Source organism: Pseudorca crassidens, chromosome 12 (genome assembly GCF_039906515.1).
Source record: "Pseudorca crassidens isolate mPseCra1 chromosome 12, mPseCra1.hap1, whole genome shotgun sequence".
NCBI lineage: Eukaryota > Metazoa > Chordata > Mammalia > Artiodactyla > Delphinidae > Pseudorca > Pseudorca crassidens.
In genome coordinates, this window is record NC_090307.1 from 75273821 (window position 1) to 75291867 (window position 18047).

Sequence of the window (18047 nt, forward strand, 5' to 3'; positions counted from 1 at the left end):
ACAGGTCATATTTAAATTCCAGGTTCCCCGAACCCCATCCCACCCTCATTTGGAAAGCAACCCAACGTCTGCTCCTGAGCTTGCACCGCGTAATCTCTTGTAGGAAGAAATGCAGTGTTTGCTTCATAGCTGCCTTGATTGTACTGGGGACTTAGTCCATAGGTTAGCTTTTCGTTTTATTTATGGTTTCCTTTTCTGTGCAAAAGCTTATAAGTTTGATTAGGTCCCATAGCACTTTGTTTCTCTATTAAACATTACATTCTGCCGCCTTGTACAGTGTGTCTTTACTAGATTGTAACCTTCTTAAATGTCTGTCTTTTTGTATCTTAAACATGGATTTAATTTATTAAAATTTTATTTGATGAGACACCTGTTCCATTACTATGCTTAGAATACATACTTGTTTTTTTCCCTTAAAATAAGAAAAAATGTGGAAGAGAATTATTGTGGACCTTATGATAGACAATATTTTTGATAAAAATACAAATTAAATTCTGTTTCAATATATTCCACCATGAAGAGAAAGATTGTAACATTTCTTAGGCCTGGAATATGTCATTTTCTGCATATTGTATTTGAAGCCAAGTATTTTGCAAAGCACAAAAAAATTGTAGCTACACTTGGTGGTTTGTGATGTGTTAGAATTGCATGTGAGAAAATACTAGCAGTTTATATAGCCAGGGCTTGTGGGGAAATGTATAAGGCAGCAGTTCTCAAATTGTGGCCTGTGGATCACTGGGGTTTACTCAGACCCTTTCAGGGAGTCTACAAGGTCATACTATTTTCATAATGCTAATAAAGTTGTTTGCCTTTTTCATTTTGACATTTTTTTTCTTGCAGTGAAAAGCAGTGGCGCATTTAAAAAAACCATTGCTGTGCTGCTGTAACATGAATCAACGCAGTGGCACCACACTTGAACTAATAATCATTGTATTCTTCACCACCATGCACACACTGCTTAAAAAAAAAGAAAGGCAGTTTCACTTAGAGCAAAGCAGTGAAAATTGCTTTTATTAAATCTCAATCCTTGAGCGCACTTGTTTTTTTCTAATAAAATGAAAGTCCTCTGCCCCCGATTAAAAAATGGGCAGAGGAGGGCTTCCCTGGTGGCGCAGTGGTTGGGAGTCTGCCTGCCGATGCAGGGGACACGGGTTCGTGCCCCGGTCCGGGAAGATCCCACATGCCGCAGAGCGGCTGGGCCCGTGAGCCATGGCCGCTGAGCCTGCGCGTCCGGAGCCTGTGCTCCGCAACGGGAGAGGCCACAACAGTGAGAGGCCCGCGTACCACCAATAAAAAAAATAAAAAATAAAAATAAAAATGGGCAGAGGACCTTCTTTTCCAAAGAAGATATACAGATGGCCAACAGGCACATGAAAAGATGCTCAGTGTCATTAATCATCAGGAAAATACAAATCAAAACCACAGTGAGGTATCACTCACCCCTGTCAGAGTGGCTATCATCAAAAAGACAAGAAATAACAAGAGTTGGTGAGGATGTGGCGAAAAAGGAACCCTTGTGCACTGTCAGTGGGAATGTAAATTGATGCAGCCACTGTGGAAAACAGTATGGAAGTTCCTCAAAAAATTAAAAATAGAACTATCATATGATCCAGCAGTTCCACTTCTGGGTATTTATCTGAAGAAAACAAAAACACTAATTCGACAAGGTAATGCACCCTAATGTCATAGCAGCATTATTTACAATAGCCAAGACGTGAAGTAACCGAAGTGCCCACTGACAGATGAATGGATAAAGAAGATGTGGGGGCATGTGTATGTATGCATAGACACACACACTGTGGAATATTACTCAGCCATAAAAAAGAATGAAATCTTGCCATTTGTGACAACAAGGATGGACCTGCTGGGGGTGTTTTGCTTAGTAAAATAAGTGAGACAGAGGAAGACAAATACTGTATGTGGCATCTAAAAAACCAAACAAACAAATGAATATAACAAAACAAACAGATACAGAGAACAAACTAGTGGTTACCACAGGGGAGAAAAGGGCGAAATAGGTGAAGGGAATTAAGATGTACAAACCGGCAGTTATAAATAAGTCACAGAGATGTAATGTATAACAAAGGGAGTATAGTCAGTATTTTATAACTTTGTATGGTGTGTAATCTATAAAAATACTGAATCACTATGTTGTACACCTGAAACCAATATATTGTAAGTCAACTATACTTCAATTAACTTTTAAAAAGTTCTTATTAAGCACTTCTGCTATATAATAAAATACCATTGGTTTTCTTAAGAAAAACACTTGTGCAGTCATTTAAAATGCTAGCTGAACTAGCTACTTCTTTCTTGGAACCTTCCATTTTTACTTGAAGGATGACTAGTGGACAAACTATGGAGTTATTCACACTTGGGTGTGTGGCAGACAGTTTCTCAAAAATGAATGAAGTGAGCCTGTTACTTCAAGGGGGAAAAAAGTTATATTTGCCAGTGATAAAATTTGCATGAAAATAGGAATTTTGTGCCCATTATCATTAGCCTCAAGAGTGAAATTAACAGGGCTTCCCTGGCGGCTCAGTGGTTAAGAATCTGCCTGCCAATGCAGGGGGCATGGGTTTGAGCCCCGGTCCAGGAAGATCCCACATGCTGCAGAGCAACTAAGCCCATGTGCCACAACTACTGAGCCTGCGCTCTGGAGCCCATGAGCTGCAACTATTGAGCCCATGTGCCACAGCTACTGAAGCCTGCATGCCTAGAGCCTGTGCTCCGCAACAAGAGAAGCCACCACAATGAGAAGACCGCACACTGCAACGAAGAGTAGCCCCCGCTCGCCACAACTAGAGAAAGCCCATGCACAGCAACGAAGACCCAATGCAGCCAAAAATAAATAAATAAAATAAAATTTTTAAAAAAAGTTTAACAAATGTGGTTTTTCAGATATTGTGTAATGAAATGTAACAACATCTGGAAGAGCTGCATAACTCAGTGACCAGTGTCTTCCAGGTGACCAATGCATGATGTTACAAAATCATCCATGGGTAAAAGATCCATTCAACTATAATATAGTCCGTGGGATTTTAATGTAATATAGTTTTTTTTAAATTCACTGATAAGGTTTCAGATTCCACACTGCAAGTAACCTTTAAGAAATTGCCACTTGTTGAATTTTAGTGTAGTATCAAAGAAGAATATCCTCAGTTATCTGAAAAGGTTATTGAAATATTCCTCCCTTTTCCAGCTACACATCTGTGTAAGGCCAGATATTTTTCCCCCCACAAAGTTCAACTAAAGTAACATACAGCAACAGATTGAATGCAGGAGAATTCTGCATTGAATTATGAGAATCTGGCTATCTTCTGTTTAAGCCAGAAATTAAAGAGGTTTGCAAAAATGTAGAAGGATGCCCCTCATCTAAATTTTTTGTTTTGGAAAACAGTTACCTTTCCTTTAAAAATGTAATTTATGTGCTAGTGTAATGGTTTTATTATATTTAAATGAATTAGTAAATAAGCATTTAAATTTTTTCTCACTTTTAATTTCTAGTATTGTAAATATCAATAGCTGTAACCCACAGGAAAAAAGCCCTCAGGGTCCTTGAGAGTATAGATGGTCTCAAGACCAGAAAGTTTGCCAAGTGCTATTCTAGGTCAGTGTGCAGGGTTGGAATAGTAGCTGCTTGGTTTGTTGGGTGGACAAGAATGCTTTCATTGTATAGCTGGCAGGCTGACACATAGAACACGTTATAGAACAGAACTCTCTGTGTCTCAGTTTGGCATGATTTTTAGCAGGATGTGTCTAAGCACTTGCTGGTAAAGCAGCTAGAAATAGATGCTTGACTGTAGAGCAGCTCTTAAAATCCATCATGGTTCTAAAAATCTTAGGGTGTGAAATATAACCTTATATATGAGAGAACTTTCTGGTAGCTCTTTGTCTATTAAGACATGGGGGAATGTAGTTAAAGAATTAATGGTTTTCATAATGACCATATAAAATGTTTCAACTCAACAGCTGACCTATACTAATACATTATTTGGCAGTCTTCAAGTCTGTTTTTAGTGCGTTTGGCTAACCTGCTTTCAGCATGTCTCAAATGCATGTATGTAGTTTCTTTTTGCATTTCTGTAAGAATTCTTTACTTCAGAGTGTAGAGTAATTCCTCCTTTCTTTATCGTGAATCCAGCGTCTCTGGAAACAGTCACCTCAATGGGAGGGCCTGAGAGATGATACATTTCTGTTGATGCTTTGGTAGAGTCTGAAGTATAGGATACAGAGGGGCTGTAAAATAAGATTGCTGGCCTTTAATTTTTTTGTTTGTTTGTTTGTGGTACGCAGGCCTCTCACTGTTGTGGCCTCTCCTGTTGGGGAGCACAGGCTCCAGACGCGCAGGCTCGGCGGCCATGGCTCACGGGCCCAGCCGCTCCGCGGCATGTGGGATCTTCCCGGACCGGGGCACGAACCCGTGTCCCCTGCATCGGCAGGCGGATTCTCAACCACTGCGCCACCAGGGAAGCCCCTGGCCTTTGATTTTAATCCATGTTCTGTAGTTTATAATAAATTCTTTTTGTTAAAAGGCTTTTTGTAAAACTTCCATAATGGTAGTTTGAGTTGAAATATATGAAATTTCAAATAACACTGTGAAATAAATTAGAACTTCTAATTATGGGATATTTGGTAGTTTTCAAAGTTGTTCAAACTTTTTTAAAAGTTTTACTGTAAATTATAAAATACCATGAACTATATTAGGAGTCAGTTTTAACCAGATTTTCTTGATACAGATTTATTTGAAAAATAAACTGGTCCAGTATAGAAGAAACCATTAAATGAAACATCAGAACATTTTTTCTGAAACCATGCATTTTGCTCTGCAGTGGGTGGGTAGTATGCTTATCGCCAGAAAATGGAGATGAGAACAGGTAGTGCTAATCAGCCTCTTCGTAAGGTATTTAACACATGGCCAAGACTGCACCTTGAAAAACAGATTGTGAGGAAAGTCAGTGACTAAGTATGGTTAGTCACACAGAGTAGAGCACAGCATAGAGAAACTGTGGAGGAGGAAGAGCTGGTTTAACCAAAATTCAACCCAGACTTCTAGAAGTCTTAAGTGATGTCTCTGGAGGGTCTCCATTGATATGAGAGTTATAGCAAAAGAAAAAAACAATAGTACCAAACCTTAAGACACTGAGTTTGGGAAGTTTAAATGTTTAATCTACTTTTTAGGGAATGGCAATATGCTTCAGAACATGAAAGGTATAGAAAAGCTAAGTCATCTAAATAAAACACCATCAAAAGAAAAGTGCCCCCCCCCCACAAAAAAGGCTCCCTTCATATTTTATAGATCAGGAGTCTGAAAAACTTTTAAATTGCTTTTTTAAAAAAATGCCTATTGGCCCTTAATTATATGAAAAGCTGCTGAATCTCACTGTAATTCACTTTAAAATTAATTACATCAGAAAAGTAATTAACGCAAATGAAAACTAACTGCTGGTAAGGGGTAGAGCAGTTTAAGTTCAGGCAGCATCTCATGTGATCCTGCTGCTCTCTTTGAAGACACTTCATCAGTTACCTGCTATCCTGGGTTTTCTTCCTCTTTGTCTGTTTCATTTTGTTTTCTTTGCAGCTCCTCCTTCTTTCTGATCTTTAAATTTCTGAATTTTCAGGCTTTCATCCTGGGTCCTCTTCTCACCCACACCCGTGGCTTCAATTACCATGTGGAAGGCTATGAGCTCCCAATATGTATCCTTAGCTTAGAGCTGCTTCTGAACTCTAGACCCAGATAGCCAGCTGTTTCCTCAGCACATCCAAAACTTCAAATCTCCTCCTCCTGTTTTTTTGCCAAATGGTATAGCCATCCACCAGCTGCTTAGCAGAAACCTGGGGATCCTCTCTTAGCCTCATAAACAATCACCAAATCCTATTTTGTTGAGTCTTGTATCTCTCTCATTCATCTGCCCCCCTAAGGAAGCCCCCCCACCCCTAGTTCTTAGGTAGAATCCTAAGATTTGAGAATTATACATTCTCAAGGTACCCTGTACTTGTTGAAAATTTATAACATTTTCAACAATTATATTCACTTGCTTATGTTAACTTTTTGTTTTCGTTGCTTTAGAACAAAATTTAATTTTTAAATTCCTTTAGAAAAGACATTCAGGGAGAAGACAAAGACAGTCTTGGTTTTTATTACGTCCCTGGGGGCTAGCAGAGTGCCAGGCACAGAAGCATCATTAAATATTTATTGAGGGAAAAAATGAAGAGAAATTTGTTTTAGGAAAATCCATAACATGAATGGATAGTGTGAACGGTGAATTCCTGAAGACAGACTTGCAAACATTGGGAATTCCTTGGTGCTGGGAATTCCCTGGGACTCTGTGCTTCTACTGCAGGGGGCCTGGGTTCGATCCTTGGTCTGGAAACTAAGATCCCACAAGCCGAGTGATGTGCGCCCCCCCCAAAAAAAGATCTCTGATAGTCAAGCCATAGAAGGGAGCTAAGGAATTGGCAGTAGGATTGAGAGAAGTAGGGTATTTGCAGAAGTGGAAGTTGTGAGACTTACTGACTGTCGTCACATTTGGGAAGTAAGAGAACAGGGTGTCGAGAATGCTGAGGGAATCATGATATCATTCCTTAAGACATTTGGGTATGAAGGGAAGACTAATGACTTTAGTTTTGGACGTGTTGACTTGAAAGAACCTTCTGTGGGACACCTAGATGGAGAGAACCAATAGGCAGTTATAAAAATAAAACTAGAATCCAGGAGAGAGACACAGGCTTTACTCCATCACTGAGCAAAACCAGTAAAATACTATTGATAATTCAAGTGTACAGAGTTGGTAGATGTTTTGGTACTTTTTAACTTGGGAGTGGAAGCACATATTGCCTATCATATGGGGATGGCATTTTTTACATTAATGTCATTTAACATCCTGTGAATGTTAACTAATAATAGCTGTGAAGCTATGCGTTTACTCTTTATGTTAAGCTAGCAGATCTGTGTTTTAATTATGTGTTTTGTTAATGCTAATTTATACCTGTTTTCCTTCCTAAAGACAAAAATAAAACTTAGTGGGGTTTATAAAAATCCATCAGACTGTAAACTCCATGAGCACTTGCTGCCATGTGATTAAAATTTTTTTCCTCTTATTTCTCTAGGGCCTATTCCCTGGTGGATTCCAGTCAAGTGTCTACATTTCTGATTTCCATTCTACTTATAGTCTATGGTAGTTTCAGGTAAGCTGCTCTCAAAATGGGATTGATTTCTGTTGGAAGTGGAAGAAGCGTTGCTCTGAAAATGTTGGCACCAAAACTTATTGCTTCTGTGAGGAAAAACATGACTTTGACAGGAATTGAGTTGAATAGGATAATTCTGATATTTATTCTTTGGTTGGCTTCTGTTAAAACACTTCTTGGTTTTGCTTATGGCTTTGGCATTTTAATGCAAACAAGCAAAAACTAATTGCTTAAATTCTGGTTCTGAAAAAAAGGATTCACGTAAATACACTCATTGAGAGGGTTAAGGAGAGTCCTTGACAGTGATTCTACAGAGTCTCAAAGGGGACATAAAGTTTTTCTTAATTAAAAAAAAGGCACTGACCTACGTTGAGCCATATGAGACTGCTGATAGTCAAATTTTTGATCTACACAAATAATTTCATATGGTTCCACCTACTTTTATGAGGATTGTGCACGGTAGCATTTACCAAGTATTCTCTCTGCTGACCTTCTCGAAGTTCCCATCCTAGCAAACAGCTATAGAAATACAAAGGAAAATCAGGAAGCTAGATACTCCCTTCTTTTCACTATTCTTACTTTAGAGGAAATTTGGTGGTTGTATAACTCAAATAGTTTTGTGGCTGATACATTTAAAAATGAAGGCTGCCTGAGAAATTTTAAATTGAGAACTTGAAAGGGAGCAACAGTGATAAACGAAATAATCAGGCATAAGGATTTTGAACTCTCCAGTATTATATCTGGATTTTAATGGGTATTTGGTAAAATCATAAGACTTCCAGGCTTTATCTCAACACTGAGTAGGACAAGTAAAATACTGTTGATAATTCCAGTATCAGTTGATAAAAGTTTTAATCATTGAGACTTCAGCTGGGAGCCCTAGGTTCATAACCACTCTTAGGAAGCATTAGTCAAGCCAGGGCAATTTAGAACCTCATCAACATAATCCTGATATTTTGTATCTCTATCCTTTGGACAAGTTTTTGTTTTTTTCTTTTTGAGTATATAATGTTTCAACATTTCAAAAGTCTTTAGGGCTTCCCTGGTGACGCAGTGGTTGAGAGTCCGCCTGCCGATGCAGGGGACATGGGTTCATGCCCCAGTCTGGGAAGATCCCACATGCTGCGGAGTGGCTGGGCCTGTGAGCCATGGCCGCTGAGCCTGCGCGTCCAGAGCCTGTGCTCCACGATGGGAGAGGCCACAACAGTGAGAGGCCCGCGTAACGCAAAAAGAAAAAAAAAAAAAAAAACTCTTTATGATTAAAAAAAAACCTTTGGACTCACAACTCTAATACTCCTTTCATTAGCTCATATGACATTTTCTTTGGCACATACTTATATACTGTGTACATTTTTATATTTTAAATCATTTATATTCTGATTATTATCTAACAAAAATATTTTTCATTATCTTCATACTAATTTTTAGTAATTTGATATTTCTTTGTATTACTATCTTATTCCACTCTTTTTGGACATGTGAGTTGTTAAAGTGACCATCTTTTTATGTATTCTTTTGCTTTGGCTGAAAAATATCCCTAAGATAAATATCCAGAAATTGAAAAACTTCTCCAAAGTGTATGAACTGGCTCTTACTACATATTGCCATGTTGTTTTCCAGAAGGGTTATACCAACTTAGAATTGGGCAAGTTTTAAACAAAATTTTATGTAATAAATATACCATAGAATTATATTATGTGGATGGAAAGGATTTCTCTGGTACTTCTCCTTATTTTACAAATGAGGAAACCGAGGCCCAACAAGATGAGGTAACTTGCTAAAGATTATACAACTAGTTGGTAACAAAATCTGGATTGGAACCCAGTTCTTAAGACTTGTGGTCCAATACTTTGTCTTTTATACTTTAGTAATGCACTTTCTGCAAAAAGTAAATCATGATGCCTTTAATTATACATTTAAATTTACCTCATTTTAAGTAAATTTGCAAGTATTTCCTCCTCTTCTGTTTTCTGGAAAAGATTACGTGAAATTGTGTTACTTCTTTTTTAAATATTTGATAGAAATCACCAGAGAAGCCATCTAAAGATGGAAGATTTGGGGGGGGTTTGGCTTTGGTTTTTCCTGCTTTATTCATCTTTTTTTTTTTTTAAAGAATTGGTAAAGGCTTTGTGTGTGTGTGCGGTAAAATATACATAACATAAAATTTAATATTTTAACCCATTTCTAAGCATACAGTTCAGTAGCTGGTAAGGGCTTTTTAAAACACATGTTACTATCTATTTTTATTTTTAAATTTTATTTTATTTATTATTTTTGGCTGCATTGGGTCTTCATTGCTGCACACGGGCTTTCTCTAGTTGCTGTAAGCAGGGGCTACTCTTCATTGTGGTGCGTGGGCTTTTCACTGCAGTGGCTTCTCTTGTTGTGGAGCACGGGCTCTAGGCACATGGGCCTCAGTAGTTGCGGCATGCGGGCTCAGTAGTTGTGGCTCGTGGGCTCTGGAGCGCATCCTCAGTAGTTGTGGCTCATGGGCTTAGTTGCTCTGCAGCATGTGGGATCTTCCCGGACCAGGGCTCGAACCCGTGTCCCCTGCATTGGCAGGAGGATTCTTAACCACTGTGCCACCAGGGAAGCCCACTATCTTTTTATTATAGCCATTCTAGTGCTAGGGTATGAAATATCTCATTGTGCTTTGATTGCATTTGCCTGATAACTGAGATCAGGTTGAAAAGATGTTGAGCATCATTTAATGTACTTGTTAGGCATGTGTTTTTCTTCTTTGGTGAAATGTCTATTCAAATCTTTGCCCATTATAAAATTGGGTTGTCTTATACCAAATTGTAACAGTTCTTTAAATATTCTAGATCCAGGTTCTCTCTCAGTCACGATTTGCAAATATTTTCTTCCAGTATCTAGCTTGCCTTTTCATTTTCTTAACAGTGTCTTTCAAAGTGTAAACATATTTTATTTTGATAAAGTCCAGCTTACCAACTCTTTGTCTTGTGGAGTATGCTTTTGGTGGTGTACCAGAGAACTCTTTGCCTTATCCATGAGCACAGTTTTTCTCCTATATTTTTATGTTTTACATTTAAGTCTATAATTCATTTTGAGTTGATTTTTGTGAAATACAAATGAAGTACAAATCTAAATTCGTCTTTATGAATATGACTATCCAGTTGTCCCAGCACCATTTGGTGAAAAGACAGTCCTTCACCCATTGTCAAAAATCAGTTCTCCATAAGTGTAAAGATTTGTCATGGGACTCCCCATTTCTTTTTTTATTTTTTTAATAAATTTATTTATTTTAGTTATTTATTTTTGGCTGTGTTGGGTCTCATTGCTGCACGCGGGCTTTCTCTAGTTGTGGTGAGTGGGGGCTACTCTTTGTTGTGGTGCACAGGCTTCTCATTGCGGTGGCTTCTCTTGTTGAGGAGCATGGGCTCTAGGTGCATGGGCTTCAGTAGTTGTGGCTCGCAGGCTCTAGATCACAGGCTCAGTAGTTGTGGCATACAGACTTAGTTGATCCGTGGCATGTGGGATCTTCCTGGACCAGGGGTCGAGCCCATGTCCACTGCATTGGCAGGTGGATTCTTAACCAGTGCGCCACCAGGGAAGTCCAATTGCTACTGCTTTTATAGTAAATGTTGAAATATAGTAGTGTAAGTCCTACAGCTCTTTTCTTTTTCAGAAGTGTTATTATGGATAACACTTATATGGCTCTACATTTACATGGTTATAATGGCTATTATGGATCCTTTGTATTTCCATATTAAGTTTAGGTTCAGCTGGTCTGTTTCTACAAAAATTCTTCTGAGATTTTGATAGGTATTGTGTATCTATAGATCACAGTTTGGGGAGAATTGCTATCGTAATAATATTGAGTCTTTCAATCCAGGGACCTGGAATGTCTCTCCATTTATTTAGATAATCTTTAATTTTTCTTAGTAATGTTTTGTAATTTTCAGTGTACAAGGTTTGCACCACTTCTGTTAAACTTATTCCTAAGTATTTTATTATTTTCGATGTTATTGTTGATGGAATTTTTCCTTGATTTATTTTTAGATTTTTCATTGCTAAGTATATAGAACTGTGAATGATTTTAAAATATTAACCTGGTATCCTATAGCTTTGCTGAACTCATTTATTAGTGCTAGTAGTTTTTTGTGTATGGATTTCTTGGAGTTCCCTACATGCAGGATAATGCAGCCTGCAAGTAAAGACAGCTTTGCTTCTTCCTTTCAAATCTGAATGCCTTTTATTTTATCTGTTAATTTCTAGGATAGTTAAAAGTATTCAACAGTGATTGGAATTTGTCTGTTTTCCCTTACATTTTTGTTGATTCATTTTTAAAGTTATTTTGTTAAGTACAAAAAGGTTTATGATATTATATCTTGGTAGACTGTATTTTCAAATTATTATCCAGTAGCCCTTTTTCTTCTGTTTTATGCTTTTTGCTTTGAGTTTTATTTTGTCTGACATTAATATTGCTATACCTGCTTTCTTTTGATCGTATTTAATTTTTAATTTCTTTAAAACATTTATTTTGAAACAATTTCAGACATAAAAGTTCTAAAATTAGTACAAAAAATTCTCATATACTCTTTACCCAGATTCCTCAAATGTTAGCATTTTACCGTTGCTTTCTGTCATTCTTTGTGTGTGATAAAGTACATTTTTTTTTCTGGGAAAAAAAAATTGACTGCCTTTAATCTTTCCTCCTCCTCCTCCTCCTCTTTTTTTTTTTTTTTTACATCTTTATTGGAGTATAATTGCTTTACGGTGGTGTGCTAGTTTCTGCTTTATAACAAAGTGAATCAGTTCTACATATACATATGTTCCCATGTCTCTTCCCTCTTGCATCTCCCTCCCTCCCACCCTCCCTATCCCACCCCTTTAGGTGGTCACAAAGCACCGAGCTGATCTCCCTGTGCTATGCGTCTGCTTCCCACTAGCTATCTATTTTACATTTGGTAGTGTATATATGTCCATGCCACTCTCGCTCTGTCACAGCTTACCCTTCCCCCTCCCCATATCCTCAAGTCCATTCTCTAGTAGGTCTGTGTCTTTATTCTTGTCTTACCCTTGAGTTCTTCATGACATTTTTTTTTCTTAAATTCCATATATATGTGTTAGCATATGGTATTTGTCTTTCTCTTTCTGACTTACTTCACTCTGTATGACGGAGTCTGGGTCCATCCACCTCATTACAAATAGCTCAATTTCGTTTCTTTTTATGGCTGAGTAATATTCCATTGTATATATGTGCCACATCTTCTTTATCCATTCATCTGATGATGGGCACTTAGAGTGTTTCCATCTCCTAGCTATTGTAAATAGAGCTGCAGTGAACATTTTGGTACATGACTCTTTCTGAATTTTGGTTTTCTCAGGGTATATGCCCAGTAGTGGGATTGCTGGGTCATATGGTAGTTCTATTTGTAGATTTTTAAGGAACCTCCATACTGTTCTCCATAGTGGCTGTACCAATTCACATTCCCACCAGCAGTGCAAGAGTGTTCCCTTTTCTCCACACCCTCTCCAGCATTTATTGTTTCTAGATTTTTTGATGATGGCTATTCTGACTGGTGTGAGATGATATCTCATTGTAGTTTTGATTTGCATTTCTCTAATGATTAATGATGTTGAGCATTCTTTCATGTGTTTGTTGGCAGTCTGTATATCTTCTTTGGAGAAATGTCTATTTAGGTCTTCTGCCCATTTTTGGATTGGGTTGTTTGTGTTTTTGTTATTGAGCTGCATGAGCTGCTTGTAAATTTTGGAGATTAATCCTTTGTCAGTTGCTTCATTTGCAAATATTTTCTCCCATTCTGTGGGTTATCTTTTGGTCTTGTTTATGGCTTCCTTTGCTGTGCAAAAGCTTTGAAGTTTCATTAGGTCCCATTTGTTTATTTTTGTTTTTATTTCCATTTCTCTAGGAGGTGGGTCAAAAAGGATCTTGCTGTGATTTATGTCATAGAGTGTTCTGCCTATGTTTTCCTCTAAGAGTCTGATAGTGTCTGGCCTTACATTTAGGTCTTTAATCCATTTTGAGTTTATTTTTGTGTATGGTGTTAGGGAGTGTTCTAATTTCATTCCTTTACATGTAGCTGTCCAGTTTTCCCAGCACCACTTATTGAAGAGGCTGTCTTTTCTCCACTGTACATTCCTGCCTCCTTTATCAAAAATAAGGTGTCTGTATGTGTGTGGGTTTATCTCTGGGCTTTCTATCTTGTTCCATTGATCTATATTTCTGTTTTTGTACCAGTAACATACTGTCTTGATTACTGTAGTTCTGTAGTATAGTCTGAAGTCAGGGAGCCTGATTCCTCCAGCTCCGTTTCTCTTTCTCAAGATTGCTTTGGCCATTCGGGGTCTTTTGTGTTTCCATACAAATTGTGAAATTTTTTGTTCTAGTTCTGTGAAAAATGCCAGTGGTAGTTTGATAGGGATTGCATTGAATCTGTAGGTTGCTTTGGGTAGTAGAGTCATTTTCACAATGTTGATTCTTCCAATCCAAGAACATGGTATATCTTTCCATCTATTTGTATCATCTTTAATTTCTTTCATCAGTGTCTTATAATTTTCTGCATACAGGTCTTTTGTCTCCTTAGGTAGGTTTATTCCTAGGTATTTTATTCTTTTTGTTGCAATGGTAAATGGGAGTGTTTTCTTGATTTCACTTTCAGATTTTTCATCATTAGTTTATAGGAATGCCAGAGATTTCTGTGCATTAATTTTGTATCCTGCTACTTTACCAGATTCATTGATTAGCTCTAGTAGTTTTCTGGTAGCATCTTTAGGATTCTCTATGTATAGTATCATGTCATCTGCAAACAGTGACAGCTTTACTTCTTCTTTTCCGATTTGGATTCCTTTTATTTCCTTTTCTTCTCGGATTGATGTGGCTAAAACTTCCAAAACTATGTTGAATAAGAGTGGTGAGAGTCTTGTTCCTGATCTTAGTGGAAATGCTTTCAGTTTTTCACCATTGAGGACGATGTTGGCTGTGGGTTTGTCATATATGGCCTTCACTATGTTGAGGTAAGTTCCCTCTATGCCTACTTTCTGGAGGGTTTTTATCATAAATGGATGCTGAATTTTGTCAAAAGCTCCTTCTGCATTTATTGAGATGATCATATGGTTTTTCTCCTTCAATTTGTTAACAAGGTTTATCACATTGATTGATTTGCATATATTGAAGAATCCTTGCATTCCTAGGATAAACCCCACTTGATCATGGTATATGATCCTTTTAATGTGCTGTTGGATTCTGTTTGCTAGTATTTTGTTGAGGATTTTTGCATCTATGTTCATCAGTGATATTGGCCTGTAGTTTTCTTTCTTTGTGACATCCTTGTCTGGTTCTGGTATCAGGGTGATGGTGGCCTCGTAGAATGAGTTTGGGAGTGTTCCTCCCTCTGCTATATTTTGGAAGAGTTTGAGAAGGATAGGGGTTAGCTCTTCTCTAAATGTTTGATAGAATTCGCCTGTGAAGCCATCTGGTCCTGGGCTTTTGTTTGTTGGAAGATTTTTAATCACAGTTTCAATTTCAGTGCTTGTGATTGGTCTGTTCATATTTTCTACTTCTTCCTGATTCAGTCTCGGCAGGTTGTGCATTTCTAAGAATTTGTCCATTTCTTCCAGGTTGTCCATTTTATTGGCATAGAGTTGCTTGTAGTAATCTCTCATGATCTTTTGTATTTCTGCAGTGTCAGTTGTTACTTCTCCTTTTTCATTTCTAATTCTGTTGATTTGAGTCTTCTCCCTTTTTTTCTTGATGAGTCTGGCTAATGGTTTATCAATTTTGTTTATCTTCTCAAAGAACCAGCTTTTAGTTTTATTGATCTTTGCTCTCATTTCCTTCATTTCTTTTTCATTTATTTCTGATATGATCTTTATGATTTCTTTCCTTCTGCTAACTTTGGTGTTTTTCTGCTCTTCTTTCTCTAATTGCTTTAGGTGCAAGGTTAGGTTGTTTATTCAAGATGTTTCCTGTTTCTTGAGGTAGGATTGTATTGCTATTAACTTCCCTCTTAGAACTGCTTTTGCTGCATCCCATAGGTTTTGGGTCGTCTTGTCTCCATTGTCATTTGTTTCTAGGTATTTTTTGATTTTCTCTTTGATTTCTTCAGTGATCACTTCGTTATTAAGTAGTGTATTGTTTAGCCTCCATGTGTTTGTATTTTTTTACAGATCTTTTCTTGTAATTGATACCTAGTCTCATAGCGTCATGGTTGGAAAAGATACTTGATACAATTTCAATTTTCTTAAATTTACCAAGGCTTGATTTATGACCCAAGGTATGATCTATCCTGGAGAATGTTCCATGAGCACTTGAGAAGAATGTGTTTTCTGTTGTTTTTGGATGGAATGTCCTATAAATATCAGTTAACTCCATCTTGTTTAATGTATCATTTAAAGCTTGTGTTTCCTTATTTATTTTCATTTTGGATGATCTGTCCATTGGTGAAAGTGGGTTGTTAAAGTCCCCTACTATGAATGTGTTACTGTCAATTTCCCCTTCTATGGCTGTTAGTATTTGCCTTATGTATTGAGGTGCTCCTGTGTTGGGTGCATAAATATTTACAATTGTTATATCTTCTTCTTGGATCGATCCCTTGATCATTATGTAGTGTCCTTCTTTGTCTCTTCTAATAGTCTTTATTTTAAAGTCTATTTTGTCTGATATGAGAATTGCTACTCCAGCTTTCTTTTGGTTTCCATTTGCATGGGATATCTTTTTCCATCCCCTCACTTTCAGTCTGTATGTGTCGCTAGGTCTGAAGTGGGTCTCTTGTAGACAGAATATATATGGGTTTTGTTTTTGTATCCCTTCAGCCAGTCTGTGTCTTTTGGTGGGAGCATTTAATTCATTTACATTTAAGGTAATTATCGATATGTATGTTCTATTCCCATTTTGTTTTGGGTTTGTTATTGTAGGTCTTTTCCTTCTCTTGTGTTTCTTGCCTAGAGAAGGTCCTTTAGCATTTGTTGTAAAGCTGGTTTGGTGGTGCTGAACTCTCTCAGCTTTTGCTTGTCTGTAAAGGTTTTAATTTCTCCATCAAATCTGAATGAGATCCTTGCTGGGTAGAGTAATCTTGGTTGTAGGTTTTTCTCCTTCATCACTTTAAATATGTCCTGCCAGTCCCTTCTGGCTTGCAGAGTTTCTGCTGAAAGATCAGCTGTTAACCTTATGGGGATTCCCTTGTGTGTTATTTTTCCCTTGCTGCTTTTAATATGTTTTCTTTGTATTTAATTTTTGACAGTTTGATTAATATGTGTCTTGGCGCGTTTCTCCTTGGATTTATCCTGTATGGGGGACTCTCTGTGCTTCCTGGACTTGATGAATTATTTCCTTTCCCATATTAGGGAAGTTTTCAACTATAATCTCTTCAAATATCTTCTCAGTCCCTTTCTTTTTCTCTTCTTCTTCTGGAACCCCTGTAATTCGAATGTTGGTGCGTTTAATGTTGTCCCAGAGGTCTCTGAGACTGTCCTCAGTTCTTTTCATTCTTTTTTCTTTATTCTGCTCTGCAGAAGTTATTTCCACTATTTAATCTTCCAGGTCACTTATCCGTTCTTCTGCCTCAGTTATTCTGCTATTGATCCCATCTAGAGAATTTTTAATTTCATTTATTGTGTTGTTCATCATTGCTTGTTTCATCTTTAGTTCTTCTAGGTCCTTGTTAAATGTTTCTTGCATTTTCTCTATTCTATTTCCAAGATTTTGGATCATCTTTACTATCATTATTCTGAATTCTTTTTCACGTAGACTGCCTATTTCCTCTTCATTTGTTAGGTCTGGTGGGTTTTTATCTTGCTCCTTCATCTGCTGTGTGTTTTTCTGTCTCCTCATTTTGCTTATCTTACTGTGTTTGGGGGTCTTCTTTTTGCAGGCTGCAGGTTCGTAGTTCCCGTTGTTTTTGGTGTCTGTCCTCAGTGGCTAAAGTTGTTTCAATGGGTTGTGTAGGCTTCCTGGTGGAGGGGACTGGATCTTGTCTTTCTGGTGGGCAGGTCCACGTCTGGTGGTGTGTTTTGGGGTGTCTGTGGACTTATTATGATTTTAGGCAGCCTCTCTGCTAATGGGTGGGGTTGTGTTCCTGTCTTGCTAGTTGTTTGGCATAGGGTGTCCAGCACTGTAGCTTGCTGGTGTTGAGTGAAGCTGGGTGCTGGTGTTCAGATGGAGATCTCTGGGAGATTTTTGCCGTTTGATATTATGTGGAGCTGGGAGGTCTCTTGTGGACCAGTGTCCTGAAGTTGGCTCTCCCACCTCAGAGGCACAGCACTGACTGCTGGCTGCAGCACCAAGAGCCTTTCATCCACACGGCTCAGAATAAAAGGGCAAAAAAGTAGAAGGAAAGAAAGGGAGGGAGGGAGGGAGGAAGGAGGAAATGAAAGAAAGAGGAAACAGGATAAAATAAAAACTAAGATAAAATTAAAAAGTTATTAAAGTAAAAAAGAATTATTAAGAAAAAAAAATTTTTAAGAAAAAAAACAAAAACAGATCTAGAACCCTAGGACAAATGGTGACAGCAAAGCTATACAGACAAAATCTCACACAGAAGCATACACATACACACAAAAAGAGGAAAAAGGGAAAAAATAATAAATCTTGCTCTCAAAGTCCACCTCCTCAATTTGGGATGATTCGTTGTCTATTCATGTATTCCACAGATGCAGGGTACATCAGGTTGATTGTGGAACTTTAATCCTCTGCTTCTGAGGTTGCTGGGAGAGATTTCCCTTTCTCTTCTTTGTTCGCACAGCTCCCTTGGCTCAGCTTTGGATTTGGCCCTGCCTCTGCGTGTAGGTCACCGGAGGGCGTCTGTTCTTCGCTCAGACAGGACGGGGTTAAAGGAGCTGCTGCTTAGGGGACTCTGGCTCACTCAGACCTGGGG

General features: G+C 37.9%; 1 protein-coding gene across 5 annotated transcripts in view; it reads left to right on the forward strand.

Moving 5' to 3' along the window:
* SPPL3 (signal peptide peptidase like 3) overlaps window positions 1-18047 on the forward strand; it is a 118224-nt gene that overhangs the window by 63386 nt on the left and 36791 nt on the right. For all 5 annotated transcript variants that reach the window (XM_067700549.1, XM_067700551.1, XM_067700550.1 and 2 more), the window contains exon 2: window positions 7111-7188. In XM_067700549.1, coding sequence (XP_067556650.1) covers window positions 7111-7188 — 78 coding nt within the window. The remainder of the gene's footprint in view (window positions 1-7110; window positions 7189-18047) is intronic.